The sequence below is a fragment of the Canis lupus genome, chromosome 15, assembly GCF_011100685.1.
Source record: "Canis lupus familiaris isolate Mischka breed German Shepherd chromosome 15, alternate assembly UU_Cfam_GSD_1.0, whole genome shotgun sequence".
In the NCBI taxonomy this organism is placed as follows: Eukaryota; Metazoa; Chordata; class Mammalia; order Carnivora; family Canidae; genus Canis; species Canis lupus.
Window position 1 is genome coordinate 13854520 of NC_049236.1, and position 16879 is coordinate 13871398.

General features: G+C 40.1%; 1 protein-coding gene across 1 annotated transcript in view; it reads left to right on the top strand.

The window, feature by feature from the left end:
- Positions 1-16879, top strand: part of EFCAB14 (EF-hand calcium binding domain 14) — a 43522-nt gene that overhangs the window by 15228 nt on the left and 11415 nt on the right. Inside the window, exons 4-10 of the mRNA XM_038558136.1 lie at positions 3960-4058; positions 7998-8108; positions 10170-10274; positions 11229-11420; positions 12847-12933; positions 15225-15336; positions 16370-16495. Of these exons, the coding sequence (XP_038414064.1) occupies positions 3960-4058; positions 7998-8108; positions 10170-10274; positions 11229-11420; positions 12847-12933; positions 15225-15336; positions 16370-16495 (832 nt within the window). The remainder of the gene's footprint in view (positions 1-3959; positions 4059-7997; positions 8109-10169; positions 10275-11228; positions 11421-12846; positions 12934-15224; positions 15337-16369; positions 16496-16879) is intronic.

Sequence of the window (16879 nt, forward strand, 5' to 3'; positions counted from 1 at the left end):
AGAGTTGGAATGTTGAAAATTAGTCTGAAGATTTTGGAGCATTTTGGAGAATTTACATGTTTAAGTGCTTATTAAATTTCACTATTAAGAAACTAACACTAATTGGTATTTTTGTTTGTACCACGTACTGTGCCAAGAGCTTTAATTATATATCTCATTTAATCCTTATGGCCTGTGTGAGTCATCTGTCACCATATTACATTCATCCCAGAACTTTGTAACTTAACACAACAAACATTTATTGCCTCACAGTTTCTGTGGGTCAGGAACCTGAATGCTGCTTAGAGTGGTTCTGGCTAGGATCTCTTTAAGGTCTAGGCCAAGGCCGCATCAACTGAAGGCTTGCCTGGGACTAGAGAATCTTCACCCACATGGGTATTGGCACCAGATCTTAGTTCCTCACAATGTGGGCTTCTCCATGGGGCTGCTTGAGTGTTCTCATAACACAGCAGCTGGCTTCTTCGTGTGAGTGATCCAAAAGGAATCCAGGAGGAAGCCCTGGTGCTTTTAATGACCTAGTCTCTGGCAGCTCAGGTGGCTCAGCAGTTTAGCGCCACCTTCAGTCCAGGGCCTGATCCTGGAGTCCGGGGATCGAGTCCCACATCAGGCTCCCTGCATGGAGCCTGCTTCTTCCTCTGCCTGTGTCTCTGCCTTTCTCTCTCTCTGTGTCTCTCATGAATAAATAAATAAAATCTTTTTTTTTTCTTTTTTTCTTTTTTTTTAGAATTTTATTTTTTTTTATTTATTTATGATAGTCACAGAGAGAGAGAGAGAGAGAGAGAGGCGCAGAGACATAGGCAGAGGGAGAAGCAGGCTCCATGCACCAGGAGCCTGATGTGGGATTCGATCCCGGGTCTCCAGGATCGCGCCCTGGGCCAAAGGCAGGCGCCAAACCGCTGCGCCACCCAGGGATCCCCAATAAATAAAATCTTTAAAAAAAAAATGACCTAGTTTCCCGAGTTGCCCATTGTCACTTCCACTTTATTATGTAGGGACAGGCCACACTCAAGGGAAGGGGGGTTAGGTTCCAGCTATTGAAGGGAAGACTATCAAAGAATTTATAGACATATTTTAAAACATCCCTATGGATGATTGTTGTTAAACAGTTTTTATTGTTTAAGCCATTTTACTGGGGAGAAAAATGCGTTGACTGCTTATTTATGCTTTTCTCCTCCTTCCTGGCGTCTACCCTCTACTCTGCTTGGACTAGTCTTCTCACTGTCCTTCCTAGACAGTATTCTTTCTCAGCCATACATTCATTCAGTGAATACTTAACTGGTGCATGTCTGTATGCCAGGTAGATGATGGAAGATGTTTAAACAGACAATGTCCGTGATGTCATGGAGCTTATGGTCTAGTGGAAGAGAGAATCCTTAATCAAGTAATCACACAAATAAATAAATCATTGTCACTTGGAGAAAGGTCATGAAGATAAGATATTCTTGGGCCTGTTCATGCTTTGTTCCCTTCTTATTTCCTAATGCCACACTCACCTATTTAACATAGAAAGAAAACCTGCTTTACTTTTTTTTTTTTTTTTTTTTAATATTTTATTTATTTATTTAGGATAGTCACAGAGAGAGAGAGAGAGGCAGAGACACAGGCAGAGGGAGAAGCAGGCTCCATGCACCGGGAGCCTGACGTGGGATTCGATCCTGGGTCTCCAGGATCGCGCCCTGGGCCAAAGGCAGGCGCCAAACCGCTGCGCCACCCAGGGATCCCTGCTTTACTTTTTATATGTATAAAGCTTACTTACTTCTCTATCCGAGTCCTACTTCAGTGAAGCCTGTCCCATTCAGCCTACACAAATATTCTTTCCTCTGAACTTTTTTTCAGCATTACATCTAGTACATAATTATTTATTTAATGTTACCTATCTCTACCTCCCTCTCTACCCCTCTCTCCTGGTCTCTCCCTCTCTTTCTCACTCCCATTATATGTTCCTACCACCCAGCCTTCTTCCCATTCTTTAAATATGCCAAGCTCTTCTTTGCACTGGGGCATTTGCCCTAGTAGTTCCCCCCGGGTAATAAAGCCTTCTGGGGGGGGTTGGGAGAGTAGCTACCTGGTCACTCATCAGGTCACCTTATTTTAATTTTCTTCTAGTGCACCCAATTATCCAGTATATTTCTTATATGAAATTGTCTTTCTCCTTGCACTAAAATGTAAATACCACAAGATCATTGACATCTGTATTAATTCACCACTGGTATGAAATAGGTCTCATTTGTTGCAGTAATGAATGAATGAAAAAATGTCCTGAAGCCCCTGAATATACTCTTCCTAACAGGAAAGAGGGAAAGAGGACTGAGTTCCTGGGCTCCTTACTAGACTTCCTGGTTCAGAAAACTCTGCTTTTTGCTCCAGGAACTCTGTTGAACTTCTTTGCTAGTGCTTAATCCAATACTTTTCTTTGTTTTTCTTTCACCTTCTACTAGGATGTAAGCTCCTTAAGAGCAAAACCTCATGTTCTTGTTTGCCACTGTCTCCACAATGCCTGCAGCAGTGCCTAGCACAGAGATGCCCAGCACTGGTTGAAGGAAAGAATAAGGGATCAGGTTTATTACTTTGTGTGCTATCCATCTGCCGCCTGCCATGATGTTAGGCACATAACAGAATGTCCAGAAACTTTAGTGGTTACTGTATGAGGCCATTCTGAATATAACTGCTACTGGTAGATTTGTGTCCCATCCTAGAATTCAGGACAGGAAAGCAGTTTGGAACTAAGAATCTTTCAAGACTGTTTTGAGCCATACTACAAAGGTGTTAGAATATGATCTCTGCAGCCTGAAATTGTGTATTATATAGGTTTCCTCAGTCCTCATTCCAGAGAGAAGTCAGGCTTTTTAGAATTCTACCCCTAAATAGCAGAAGGGAAGATATGTTTTATTTTTATTCAATTCCTATTTTAATACATGTACTACATCAGTCAGCACATCAGTGAGTATTTATTGGGCCCCTTCAGTACAGAGTAATACTTTGGTTGAACTATTGAGTTTGAAATATTAATCACATTGTTAAACCAAAACTGAATCCCCAAGTAATCTAAAGTGTTGTACAAGTTCCTATAGACTATATTTTGAGATGATGGGCTTTTACTTAATGTATGTTCCCACTTGGTCAGGAACAAAAGTTCAGTAAATAACCAAGGTGTTATTTTTTATCAAAATGAAATCTTTCAGGGGTCCTTGATCATTAGGTTTCTCCCTGTCCAATTGTTGAAGGATTGTGTTGTAATCTCTGTAACTTAAGATTTTGAATCTGGTAGCTGTCAGAAGTAAAGTAAAGAATGATACTTGCCTTTCTGTCTTTGGCACTGGTGTTTAATTTGGGCAGGGAAAGGGGCACCTGAGTAGCACAGTTGGTTAAGTGTCCATCTCTTGGTTTCAGCTTAGGTCGTGATCTCAGGGTCCTAAGGTCATCGGGCTCCATGCTCAGCACAGAAGCTGCTTGGGTTTCTTTTTCCCTCTCCTTTTGTCCCTCTCCGCCCATTTTTTTTTCTCTCTCTCCCCCTCTCTCAAATAAATAAATAAATAATTTTTTTTAAATGGGGCAGGGAAAGAAGAGGTATTACTGCTGTCTTCCAGATCTCGGTTCTGTCCAAGGGTTTTTTTGTTTTTTTTTTTTTAAGATCTTATTCGTTTATTCATGAGAGACACACAGAGAGAGGCAGAGACATAGACAGAGGGAGAAGCAGGTTCCCTGCAGCGAGCCCAATGCAGAACTCAATCCTAAGACCCCGGGATCACAATCAGAGCCAAAGGCAGATGCTCAACCTCTGAGCCACCCAGGCATCCCAAGTCCAAGAGTATTGTAGTTCTCTACTCTTTGAGCTGACAGGGTATAATGTCTGGATCACAGAAACAATAAAAGTCAAGGGCGCCTTGATATCATCAGCTAGAGTCTGTGCAGTAAGCATTCATTCTCCAAATTCTCTTTTCATTATTAATCTCTTTCAGATTTCTCTGTTGACTTCTGCGGTAAACCACCTGAAAGCCAACGTTAAGTCAGCTGCAGACTTAATTAGTCTGCCTGCTACTGTAGAGGGACTTCAGAAGGTAAGTGCTGCATGTGGGCACTAAGATTAACCTGTTGCTGTCATTTTAGCTTCTAACAAGTTTTTTTCTGAAAGCATGGCATTTGAAATTTGAAATTAGCTGCTCCAAGAAGGCAGTAATAGAATATATCATTTTGTTCTAAGCAGTTCAGAACCTGTTTTGGTTTGGTTAAATTGGGCCTTTAATTTGCAACAGGTGAGTTTAGTTGTGGTTTTTATGGATTTACATCTTTTTATTTGGCTCTCTGAATCCCAGAATTTCTCTACTAGGACTCTTAGGTTAACATACATGGGTTTGCTTCTCATCATTTGCCTTCTCAATTCATCATCCAAAATGTCTTCATGAGGGCAGCCCGGGTGGCTCAGCGGTTTAGCGCTGCCTTCAGCCCAGGGCCTGATCCTGAGACCCGGGATCAAGTCCTATGTCAGGCTCCCTGCATGGAGCTTGCTTCTCCCTCTGCCTGTGTCTCTGCCTCTCTCTCTCTCTGTGTCTCATGAATAAATAAATAAATAATCTTAAAAAAAAAAAATGTCTTCATGAAAGCAGACCAACTATAGAAGAGAGTTGCTCTAAATTGCTATTTTTTTCATGTTTGAGAAAGAGGTTTTTAAAAAAATAATAATTGGGGGAAGTGCAAAAATTAAAAGTTTAGGATATGATAAGTGTTAGCAAGGATGTGGAGAAAAAGAAAGAAATTTTCAAACACTCATCCTGGGAGCATAAATTGGTAAAAAGCATTTTAGAAAACAATATATATTATTTTATAAAGGTAAAGGTTTACATTCTCTAAGCAGTTCACTTTTATGTACCCTAAACTCTAGGGCCTAGGCAAGAAATAATTTGAAATTTCCATTTACTTGATCCCTAGGATTCTGGACCAAAGCAGGAGGCAGTGACCAACCAAATAATATGCAGCAATATGTAGAGCTGGATGGAGAGAGTGGATAGGGGTAGGAAGGAATAAAAAGATGCCTAATTGGGACACAAGCAACATTAACCCCTGAAGCAGGAAATGGAAGAAGGGATGCTGGAGGAAAGGAACCCTAAAAACTGGGTGTCAAATCTAAGGTCTTTGACTTTTCAAATTTAGTGTATAAAAAGTTTGATTTGACTGTATACCAGGTTCTATAAACATATAAATTGTTTCCACAAAGGAGTAAAGAACTCCTGTGCCACTTGCAGAAACAGAACTTGGTATTTTGTAGCCACACCATCTGTGTGTGTCAGTCTCCATAGTTTGCTGTTTATCCAAGATGGTCATCTGCTTACAACTTAAACGGCGGGGGCAGGGGGGGGGTGGCCTGAGGAGGCGGAGAGATAACTATGATGAGGCAGTCTTCTTGCTATTATTCCCAAGGGTCAAATGGAAAAAAGGTAGGCTTCTGTGGTCTTTAATGCAGAAGCAACTCTGGCAGTCTAGCATTAGAAAAGGACATTGGTTTATTGCATTAATTAATTCAGTAAACATTTGTGGCACTTCCTCCAGTTTGTGCCAGGCACTTTGCAGTTGGTGAGAATACTAGTTTCAGGGTTTTGCTCTAGAGTTCACATGGCTCTGTCAGCTGCTTCCTTAAAAAAAAAAAAAAAAAAAAAAATCTTAAACAAGAGCTTACTATCTTGCATCCTAATGGGCTCATACATCCAGCAAGCGAGGATCATCTAACAGTAGATGTCTTTGAATGCCTGTAGCTTCTGTAGCAACAGAGCTCACATAGATAACATCCCAGCTTAGAGACTTCTAAGAGTGTGTGTTTTCACTTTGCAAAACTGTGCTTATAATGTCAGATTCTACTTTTAATACAAGTGGTTCCATTTTGAAGTGGAAGATCATCCCAAATACCTGATCTCAGTGTATCTCATGATTTTTTTTAAGTGTTGAAAATGTCATCTCTTGGTCTTTAGGGTTCTTAGCTGTCACTATAATAGAAACAACCTAGGTTAAAAATACTAATGTATTTAGTATAAAACTATAAAACCGTCAGTAGATCTTAATGAGAGGCCAGCACCCACCAAATAGTAACACTCTTTTAGATGTCATCCCTTAGGGCAGGCCTTTTTAAAATGATGGTATCTGAATCATATTTCCCCAGTCCCTAGTCCAGTTGGACTCCTTAAGCCTAATTGAAGACAAAGTAAGCCACTACTCGCATCTCATTCCACTCAGCAGTTGCTGATGGGATTCTAAAGCAAAAGAGTAACAAATGCTGCCGAATGGAATTTTTCCTTCATCTCTGAAACACTGGGCTTCCCAAAGCCAAAAATGGTTCCACTCATTGTCATTCAGAAGTCATCATTTGTTCCTGACGTGATGACGGTCTAGTGTTAGCTGTGGCCTTCTGCTTGCCTACCATAGGGCTTGGTAAGGGCAGTTGTGGGAGACCCTTATCTCTGGGTCCCAAACTTAGGAACTAATTTTTTTTTTTTGTTTCTTTAAGAAAATTTGTTTTTTCTCTAGGAAAAGTCCTTTAAATTCAGAAAATTATTTGTTATATATAATTTTATATATACGGGTGACCCTTGAACATGATAGGTTTGAATTATGTGGTCCACATATGTGTTTTTTGGTTGTTGTTGTTGTTATTGTTGTTGTTTTGAAATACAGTACAAACTGTAAACGTATTTTCTCATGATTTTCTTAACATTTTCTTTAGCTTACTTTTTGGTAAGAATACAGTATAAAATACATACACAAAATATGTGTTAAATGTTTATGCTATTGGTAGGCTTCTCATCAAAGGCTATTAGTAAAGTGGTGAGTTAGAAGTTATATGTAGATTTTTGACTGCAAAATCGAATAACTGTATTATTGAAGGGTCAACTGTATATAACCATAAACATGTATAGTTTCCTGTTAATTATGTCTGCATAAGCTATGTGAAATTCAATTTGAAGAAACTTGAAATAATTAAAAACACTGACCTTCATTAGGTCAGTGTTTACTATAAAATAAAACACAGTGATAAACCACTGTACTCCTAAAAGAATGTCTAAAATTAAAAAGACTGAGAAGAGGAGTTTTGATGGGGATATGAAGGAACTGGAATTCTACACTGCTGGTAGGAATGTAAAATGGTACAACCATTTTGGAACACATCTTGGCAGCTTTTAAAAAATTAAGCATTGGGACTCCTGGGTGGCTCAGTGGTTGAGTGTCTGCCTTCAGCTCAGGGTGTGATCCTGGAGTTCCGGGATCAAGTCCCACATCAGGCTCCCTGCAGGGAGCCTGCTTCTCCCTCTGCCTATGTCTCTACCTCTCCCTGTGTCTCTCATGAATAAATAAGTAAAAATCTTTAAAAAAAAAAAAAAAAAAGTTAAGCACATATCTACCGTATGATCAGCCATTCACATCCTAGACGTTATGCTGATGAAAAAGCATGCAATGAAGGGAAGTGAAAACATATGCCCACATAAAGACTTGTATATGAATGACATGAGTGTTGACAGCAGCTTTATTTGTACTAGTCAAATACTGGGAACAACCTAAATGTCCATCAACAGGTGAGTATTTAAAACTGTGATGTATCCATATAATGGAATGCTTCTCAGCAACAAGCTAAGTGGCTACAGCCTGTATAAATCTTAAAAGATGAAGCCAAGTGAAAGAAGCTATACCCCCCAAAAAAAGAAAACAAAAAACCTCCACATACTCATTCACTGATCCTATTTATACAAAATTCTAGAACATGCAAACAGATATGTAGTGGATCTATTGCTGCCTGGGGGCAAGGGAGGGAAAAATCACAATGGCCTGAGGAAACTTGGGGTGATGGACGTTTATTATCTAAATTTTGCTAATGGTTTCCTAGGTATATATGTCAAATCTTACCAAGCTGTAACTTTTGAATATGTGCCCCTTCACTGTGTCAATTACATCTTAGTAAAGCTATTACAAATCTTAAAAAGGAAAAGACACTGGTCTTATGACATGTTTCTTTTCAGAGTGTAGCTACCATTGGCAACACTTTAAACAGTGTCCATCTTGCTGTGGAGGCAATACAGAAGACTGTGGACGAACACAAGAAAACCATGGACTCACTGCAGAGTGACATGGTAAGGAAATCTACAAATGCTGCAGGAAATCTGCATTCCGCCTATCCTCTTCTCTGCAGTAGGAGTAATGCCATCTTCCCATTCAACTGAACAGACCCTACCATGCACCTTTTATAGTGGAGGAAATAACAGCAGTAAGATACAGTTCCTGGGTGGAATGGATAGGAAGGAAAATGGAGAAGAAAAGGGAAGTGTGGGATCCCTGGGTGGCACAGCGGTTTAGCGCCTGCCTTTGGCCCAGGGCGTGATCCTGGAGACCCAGGATCGAATCCCACATCGGGCTCCCTGCATGGAGCCTGCTTCTCCCTCTGCCTGTCTCTGCCTCTCTCTGCCTCTCTCTCTGTGTGTGTGTGACTATCATGAATAAATAAATAAAATCTTAAAAAAAAAAAAGAAAAGAAAAGGGAAGTGTCATAGGATTGATAACAAATCACCCTAAACTTAGTGGCTTAAAGCAACACGTTATTTCTCACTCTTCTGTAGGTCAGGAATTTGGACAGACTCTCAGACTTTGTAGCGAAGAGAAGCCAAGTAAAGAGGCATATAACTCTCCTCTCCGGAGTTATATGTACAAATCAGGACTATTCAAGGAACACAACAGTTCCCCAGCTTCTTCACTAATTTCTAGGTCTATCCTGCATGTTCTTTTCCAGCCTTGGAGTTTTGAGTTTAAATTGGGCAATTTGTACCTAGGAGACTTGGGCTATGTTAGAGTTCTAGAAAAGGACGGTTTTTCTTTTCTTCAAAACAAATACCCCTCACTGGTATTTAATGTGGCTGTTCTGGAGAGATATTGAGCTAGGTGTTCAGACACCCTGGATTCCAGTTTCACTTCTCCTGCTGAGTGTCTGTGGGATCCATAATAATAAAGACCTCTAACTCAGCAGTTTTTCCATTACTGCTATGTTAATATCTTGAGCATTTTCTCAAAATAATAAGTATTTTCCAAAATACCTGTTTCCTAAGTCAAAAATTCATGCTTTAGAGAACCATGGGGCCTTTTTCTCCCACCTCTCTTTTTCTTTATTGTTGCCTTTTGTTTCTTATAAAAGCAGGTTGATAAATGTCTGGGATTTCAGATTTCAGGGAAAACTGGTTATTTTCCCTAATTGCATTCTGTTATAATTAAATCTGCCTCTTTTAAACTTCCATGGTTGCCGATGGTAATCCTCCCCATTGGAACATTTTATACTAAGTCATAGATAGAGGCTCTGAAAGATTAACCCATGCAAAGTTTTTCTACTAGAGGGAAAAAGTTTATATAAATGTGTTATACTTCAGTCTCTGCAAAGAGACTTGAGCCAGTGGGAAGGGGATGGGAAAAGGAAGAGTAACCTTTAGACATAAATCTTGGCATATGCTGTTAAAACTGAAAAATAAGTAATGTGCATGATTGGTTGTACTTAAAATAAGGCTAGCGGTTACATGACTAGCTACTCTTTGAGTGTACAGACCTCTTTAGTCCTGGGGAAATTATGACACTAGCCAGGTCCAGACTGAGTTGGCCCCTGAGAAGTTAAAGTGATCCTATAGTTTCTCTGGGAGTACAGGTAATGGAGGAGAGAACTGGTTTCTGGGGAGTTCATTCCATTCCATTCAGAGACTGAGAAACAGACTGGGAGGACCTCAGCTCCCTGATGTGTCTGGGTGCCGTTGGTCCAGTTCATGCTTCCCCAAAAGCACCTGGTGCCCTCAGGGCCAAGCACAAGACTGGTCACACTGTAAGCTCCTGGGAAATAATTGGGTTTTTTTATTTGTTTTTAAGATTTTATTTATTCATGAGAGACAGAGAGAGAGAAGCAGAGACATAGGCAGAGGGAGAAGCAGGCTCCATACATGGACCCCGATGTGAGACTCAATCCTGGGTCCCTGTGATCACAACCTGAGCCGAAGGCAGGCACTCAACCGCTGAGCCTACCAGACGTCCCTCCTGGGAAATGATTATTGATTAATCTGTGGATACGCCCTGTGGGAAGCTAGAATGTTCTAGGACCATCCCAGATGGTTAGGTAGACCTGGTAATTAGTTGTTGCCTATACTAATCTCCATTTCTGTTAACAGAATCAACACTTCTTGAAAGAGACCAGTGGAAACAACCAGATCGTTCCATCACCTTCGGCTATATCAGAATTTGACAATAAAACTCACAGTGAGAATTTGAAACAGGTACTGGCTTAACTCCCTGTGCCCACAATGGACTCTGGGGGCTGCCTGAATAGCTGGGCTTAGTGTTGTGGTGCTTCATCCCATGCCTGCCTGAGAGCTGAGCAGAGAGCAATATGTATTACTATCTTAGGAAACCAAGATGCCATCTTGGCTCTTCTTTGGCACTCTCCTTTTTTTCCCCTGTATGTCAATCAGTGAAGCAAATTCCTTTTCACATCTTGGAAGGCATAGAATAGCCAGATTATCCTGAAGAAGATATTCATGAGAAATAGCAATCTGGGCAAATTAACATTTCTAAAATGTTGGAAAGCGTATCCCTAGAAGTTAAGATGTTCTAAAGACAGGAGGAGGAAAAAGGCTATCAAGTTCAGAATCACATTAAAAAAAATAAAGGAAACCTCCATGGAGAGGAATTCCTGTCCTCTGAGTTTAATGCCCTCTAAAACCTGTAGTCATCATTCATTTTTAAGTAGCAATCAGTACTAGAGGATGTCAATAAAAATAATTGAATCTTGTACTAAATAATGCACTACTTGTTATGGTTTTGCTACATGAGCCAATTCAGTAATTGGTATTGTTCCTAAGGTAGTTTTGTCCTGACAAATTAGGTTAATAGGCGTTTCAGTTAATAACCCAGCAACCTTTCCCGCCAGCAGGTGAGGTAAACATTGGGAAATCAATTCCCAAGCTCAGCTTTCTGGAACCAGAGAGTGAATCATGTAGGTAGACCCCTTTCCTCTCTTGTCTAGCTGAGATCAAACAATTCCAGAGGGAGCAAACTTGGAGCAATTTAGAGTGGAGGGACAAAGCCAAGACAGACAATCAATGGTCTAAACCAGGAAGAGGAGTTTACTTCAGTAACGTGACATAGTAATGGTTGTTTAGTGCTGCTGGCCGGCTTGTCTAGTGTATGTCTTTAGCTGGATTCCACAATTTGATTTATTTCCACTCCAGGATATCCTGTACCTTCACAACTCCTTAGAGGAGGTAAACAGTGCCCTAGTGGGGTACCAGAGACAGAATGATCTTAAACTCGAGGGAATGAATGAAACAGTCAGTAACCTTACCCAGAGGGTCAACTTGATGGAAACAGATCTGGTTGCTGTGAGCAAGGTAGAAAAGCAAGCGAACCTGTCCCTCAGTGTGGTAAGCCTTTTCAAATCTTTTGTGGTATGTTCTGTGTTGCAGTGTGTTTTGTCTCTATGTGGATGACATTCCGTAGACTTTTTGGATCCAGTCCCCGGCATATTGGAGGAGCTGTTTGCACCAAGCTTCACACTAGCTTTGTGATGTGAATGCCATGGGCACAGTTAGCTCTGATCTGGAAAGGGAGACGTAGAGGAGTTCATTTGCTTGCCTGGCCTTCCCCACAAGTGGTTGGCAGAAGTGACAAGCTTTCTATCATGTTACCAGTGACCCATCTGGTAGGGAAGCTCCGGCACATATTTCCGAGGGAGGTCTTCTTGCTCTTTTTTAAGTTGTTAAGAGTGGAGCAATGACAATGACAATAACTGAAGAATCTTGTGCTGTTTCTTTAATCCTGAGCTTGACTTTCAGATTTATCCTGCTATGTCTGCATATTAGAGTGATCCTTTTTCATCTAATGCAAGAAAGCCATTTAAAACAGACCAGCCAGACCAGCTCAACTTGAGAGGTCATTGAGTCCATCCTCCCATTTTACATGAGGATACTGAGTGACCTAAGTCTTTGAAGCTTGCGGACTATGTGTTTTACTGGTTTGCATGTTATTGTCAATAAAATTTGTGTTTTTAAATCCCCTTCGTATATACGTTGTGCTGGGATCCATGGGGAAATATTTTAATAGCTGCAAGCCCCATCCTTAACGATTAACAAAGACACAGGCATATGTAAGAAATGGAAGCCTAAAACAGGAAATTGTACCATAAATTCAAGTAAACAGCAGGGCCAGAAGCAAGCGCACAAGTAAGATTGAACTCCAGCACCTGGAAGTCAGATTTTGAACCGGCTCTGCCACAGTGGAGCCTTGGCAGCTTGCTGACATGGCTTGGACGTTAGAATCAGAAGACCAGTTCCCCCTCCCACTTTACAAGGACGTGTGATTTACTACAAAGCTGTGAAGATTAAAGGAGCCTTGTTTAAAAAAACCCTTTTGAACTTATCTAAGTAGGGGCTAGAAATTTGGGGTGATTTGAGGAGTTGTAGGCCTTGGAAGTTTTAGTGAAAACTGAATAGTGAAAACTTACTGCCGCAAACTCCCCGTACTGTCCCTCTCCTCTCCCCGTCCTTTTCCTCCAGAAGAGGAAATTGTTAGTAGAACCCTCTGTCCTGCTGTTTCTTCCAGCAGCATCCTCCCTACCATGCTTCTGGGTGTAAGTCCTCTCGCCATCTATACTTCAGAAGTTTTAAGGTTTCTGAGGCACCAGTTTCAGCTTTGTATCTCAGCAGCCTTTCTCCCTCTCCTCTTGTTCTCCCACTGGTATTTCTGTTGAAGGTACTCTGAGAACCTTTAAATAAATTTGACCAATTTGTCTTGAAAGTGTTGTTTAGGCTTTAATATTTACCTTTAATCTTGTTGTTTTTACCCTTTAAGATGGATAATAGAGCTGCCACTCTGAAAAGAGAGTCCCTGCATCAAGTGACCAACAGAACAGATACATTAAAAACCCAAAGCATAAAGGTAAATAAATAATAGAGGGCTGATTTTGAAGCAAAAATAATGCGTCTGCATCTTTGTGCTTTTGAGGGGTGCCTGGCTAGCTCCGTGGGTAGAGCATGCAGCTCTCGATCTTAGGGTTGCAAGTCCAAGCCCCATGTTGGAGGTAGAGATTACTTAAAAATAAACCAACCAACCACAACAGCACCTTTGTGCTTTTGAGCTACTGTTTCTTTCTCAAAAGGAGCATTTTGGTTCCCATTTGCTGCGACTTCAAGACAAAGTGATTAGTAAATTAATGTATTAGTGAATAAGAGAGTACTTTATCAGGCACCTACCCTGTGCCAGGCCCTTTGCAAGGAGTTGGGGTGACCACAGTGAGCAGGACAGACAGGTGACCCTTATTCTGGTGGAGCTCAAAGTCAGAAAATCATTAATACATAATTGAACAGATAGTTAAGCATGAGTATGATAAGTGCTATAAAGGAAGAGTATAGGGTCTGATGAGGATGTTACCAAAGATCAGGAGAGCTTCCCTAAGGAAATGACTTTTAAGGTAAGACAGTAAGTTATCTGTACTAATGATAGTGAACAGAGGCAGAGATCATTGAAAACTGGTGTCTAATCAGCATTTATTTTTAGATCACAGTCTCTGTACATACATGGTCCATTTAAGTCCCAGCCTGTTCCTTTCACCTTGTCCCTTTCCCTGTTTTTTTTTTGTTTTTTTTGTTTTTTTTTTAAGTTCTTCCCTGACATATTGTCACGGTAAGACAGTCTGTGATATGCTTTGATATTCCAAGAAAGATAGTTTATTTGCAACATTCTCTGTGACTAGAGTGTTGTTTAATATTATAAGATCTGGGTTAAGATAAAGCAAGGAAGATTGTGGCTGATTGGCTAAAATACCATCTCAGGTGCCCAATGTGTGTGAGGAGCTCAAGGGTGTGAGGTTCAGAGGAAATGCACTTAGAAATGAACCATAATATAGGCAGTTTTCAGTTTTAATACTTTCCACCTATATTTGTTCTTCCATAATTGTTTCGTATAGTCTAGATATGTTAAGATTTTAATGCTTTGTGAGCTAGACTTCTGTTGACTTTTCTAAGTGCTTCTGCAAAATAAATACATAAATACCCCACCTGAGGAATGACAAGAAAAACCAAAGATCCGGATATAAATGTTGAGCCCAAAAAGTAACAGATGGTTACTGCTAGAGATTTGTAGTGTTTTCAGCAACAATCCAGATTTTAACAGTAAACATCAGAATCAAATGCAGCTCATGCACATTTTGGCCTAAGCTTCCTGGTTTTGCTTTCAGACCCTTTGTGTTTTTACTGTCATCCTGGTGTATTGGTCCCTTTATTCCACTTCATCCAAGCATCCTAACCATATGTAATTTCTCCCTAGTTTCTTCATAAATTCTTCAAGTGTGTAGTACTTAGCTTTAGTCACCTGTGTCCATATATTAGCTCCTTAATAAACCAAGAGTGATTTATATGGTAACTATTTAAAGATCAGAGAGAAATAATTGAATAAAAGAAACATGTAATAACTTGGTATTCTAATTGAACATAGGATCAGGACCTTTCACACTGGCTAAACAGTTAGAAAATAGTAAGCCTCACAGAAACCAGACTTCTCTCTTTTTACAATTAAATGTATTTTTTGTATGCCACTCTGGGTCATCCTGGGAATGAAGAAGGCCATAGAGAAGAAACTTTTCAAAAAGATATAAGCAAGTAAACAAATTAGAAATTTTACAGCTCCTTCTGCGTGTTCCCAACAGTTCCTGCCACCAGTTGAGTCCTCATCGTGGGAAGAGAGAAGGAAAAGCCAGGGTTGGTTCCTTTTTTTTTTTTTTTAAGTGATAAGAGTATAACACTCTCTCTAAATTTGTTTAGTCACAAGGTGAAGTAAGATATCAGGAAAATTATTTAGTGTGAAATAGTTACTAGAAAATAATATCTACTCATTTAGGAAATGGGTGTTGCATGGGCACCTGAGCAAGAGTACATTTCCTTTACTGCTGACACATACATGCCTTCCGGCATCAGCCAAATGTTCGCAGTGAATCAGGTCATCTGTCGCATAATGTTCCCCTAATGGTCCAGCTTCAAATCCCTCTAGACCCTTATCAGGCCTGAGTACCAGAGGTATCTCTAGTATTTGTTGATTCATTCCTTCATTGCCTGTAATAGGGAACCTACTGGAAGTCAAACACTACATGCTAAATAGGCTCTAGAAATATAATGAAGAATCAGATAAGGTCTTAACTTCCACCTTAAGCCTTATATGATCTTTGTTTTGGACAGAAAGAAGATAGTTCAGATACTCAAGTATCCAAGCTAAGAGAGAAACTGCAGCTGATCAGTGCTCTCACAAACAAACCTGAGAGCAACAGGCCTCCAGACATCATTAACAAAGGTGAGATACTCAGGGCTGGCTTCTGAATATTTCACGCAGGCTTGGGCAGCTTGCCTCCCACACAGAGAGTGGAGAAAGGTGTTCCAGCAGGACTGATCAAACTGAGGGAATGATGCCTGAGTGCACCGAGATGAAGCTGATACACTTTGGTTTCATTTAGAAAAAGCCCATTTTGTACATGATTTGTATTCCAGTCTATTAAGGAAAGAATGGGTAATGTTTAGCTTGAAATAGACTTCTCCATGCTGTCTGCATCCAATTATAGGCAAAAATGTAACTGTCATAGTGTATATTAAACCAGCCCTAAATGTTGTTTACGGGAGTCTTTTCATTACACTAAGTGCATAAAATTTACTTAAAAATAAATATTAGTCCTTCTGAAAAGCCATTAACAAATAATAATAGGATCATTGAGTTGGAAAGGCTATTGGTTCTAGGTAGGGACATATCTAATCAATATTAGCGAATGTCTCAAGGACATTACCAAAGCACTGGATTGGGTTGGCTTTGACCCCTATTCCCCACAAATATTTCTCATTTTGGGGAAAGCATTACAACCTTTCTTACTCTCTTTTGGATAGGGAACAGACTACAGTGGGAAGCCTGGTCCTAACATCATGCTGCATAATTGTATGGAAGCCCTCTTTCAGCACCAGTTGATCTGGTGACACATACCCCAGATCAGGCTTATAGGATGGCCCGTAGGATGTCAAATATCCAATGTTCTTCTTACTTGCAACTTAAACTCTTAACATCTAAATCTATATAATGCTAACTTGTACTATAAGAGCTTCCCATGGGCTGGCTTCCCACAGCTTAAACCTTAATGTTACATCATATAGATTGATCTTCACTTACCCACACTACGTATCTCAGACCATGCCTTTAACTTCATATAGTCACTGTGCTACTTAGTTCTCAACTGTTTCTCTTAAATTAAGTACATATGCAATTGCCCTAAAACATGACCTTTGGTACTGGTTGAATTTGGTGTCAGTTTTGATAATACTACAATGGTATGTGTTTGTTGCAGAGCATGTACAGAGTTTCACATCAAAGCCATCAGTATTGCCAAAATTTCCACAGTCTCTTGGAGGTCAAATTGAGAAAGCTTCCCAGCTAAGACCTGTTGTCCTACCAGGAATTTCTAGCATCCAAGGTAAATTTTTATATCATTGAGTAATAAGGAACAGGTTTAAAGCTGAAACTTCTTCGTTTCTTTAATTTAAAAGAAAAAGAATTCTATCATAACATAACATTGAGCACTTCCTGTGAGCCAGAAATTTGACATGATATGCATTACATCATATAGTCCTGTTAACAATCCTGGGAACATAAATATTTGTGTATTATACCCACTTTATCAATAGGGAAACTGCCTAAATCCACACGGCAAATACTGGGCTGAGGGAGAATTTACACTGAGGTAGTCTGACACCAAAGTTTGTACTCCTATAACCAATGCACTAGAGAGTCTTCATTCATTGAGTGAGTGCCTAATTAGACCCAGTGCTAAGCAGTAAAAATACAGCATAAGATACCA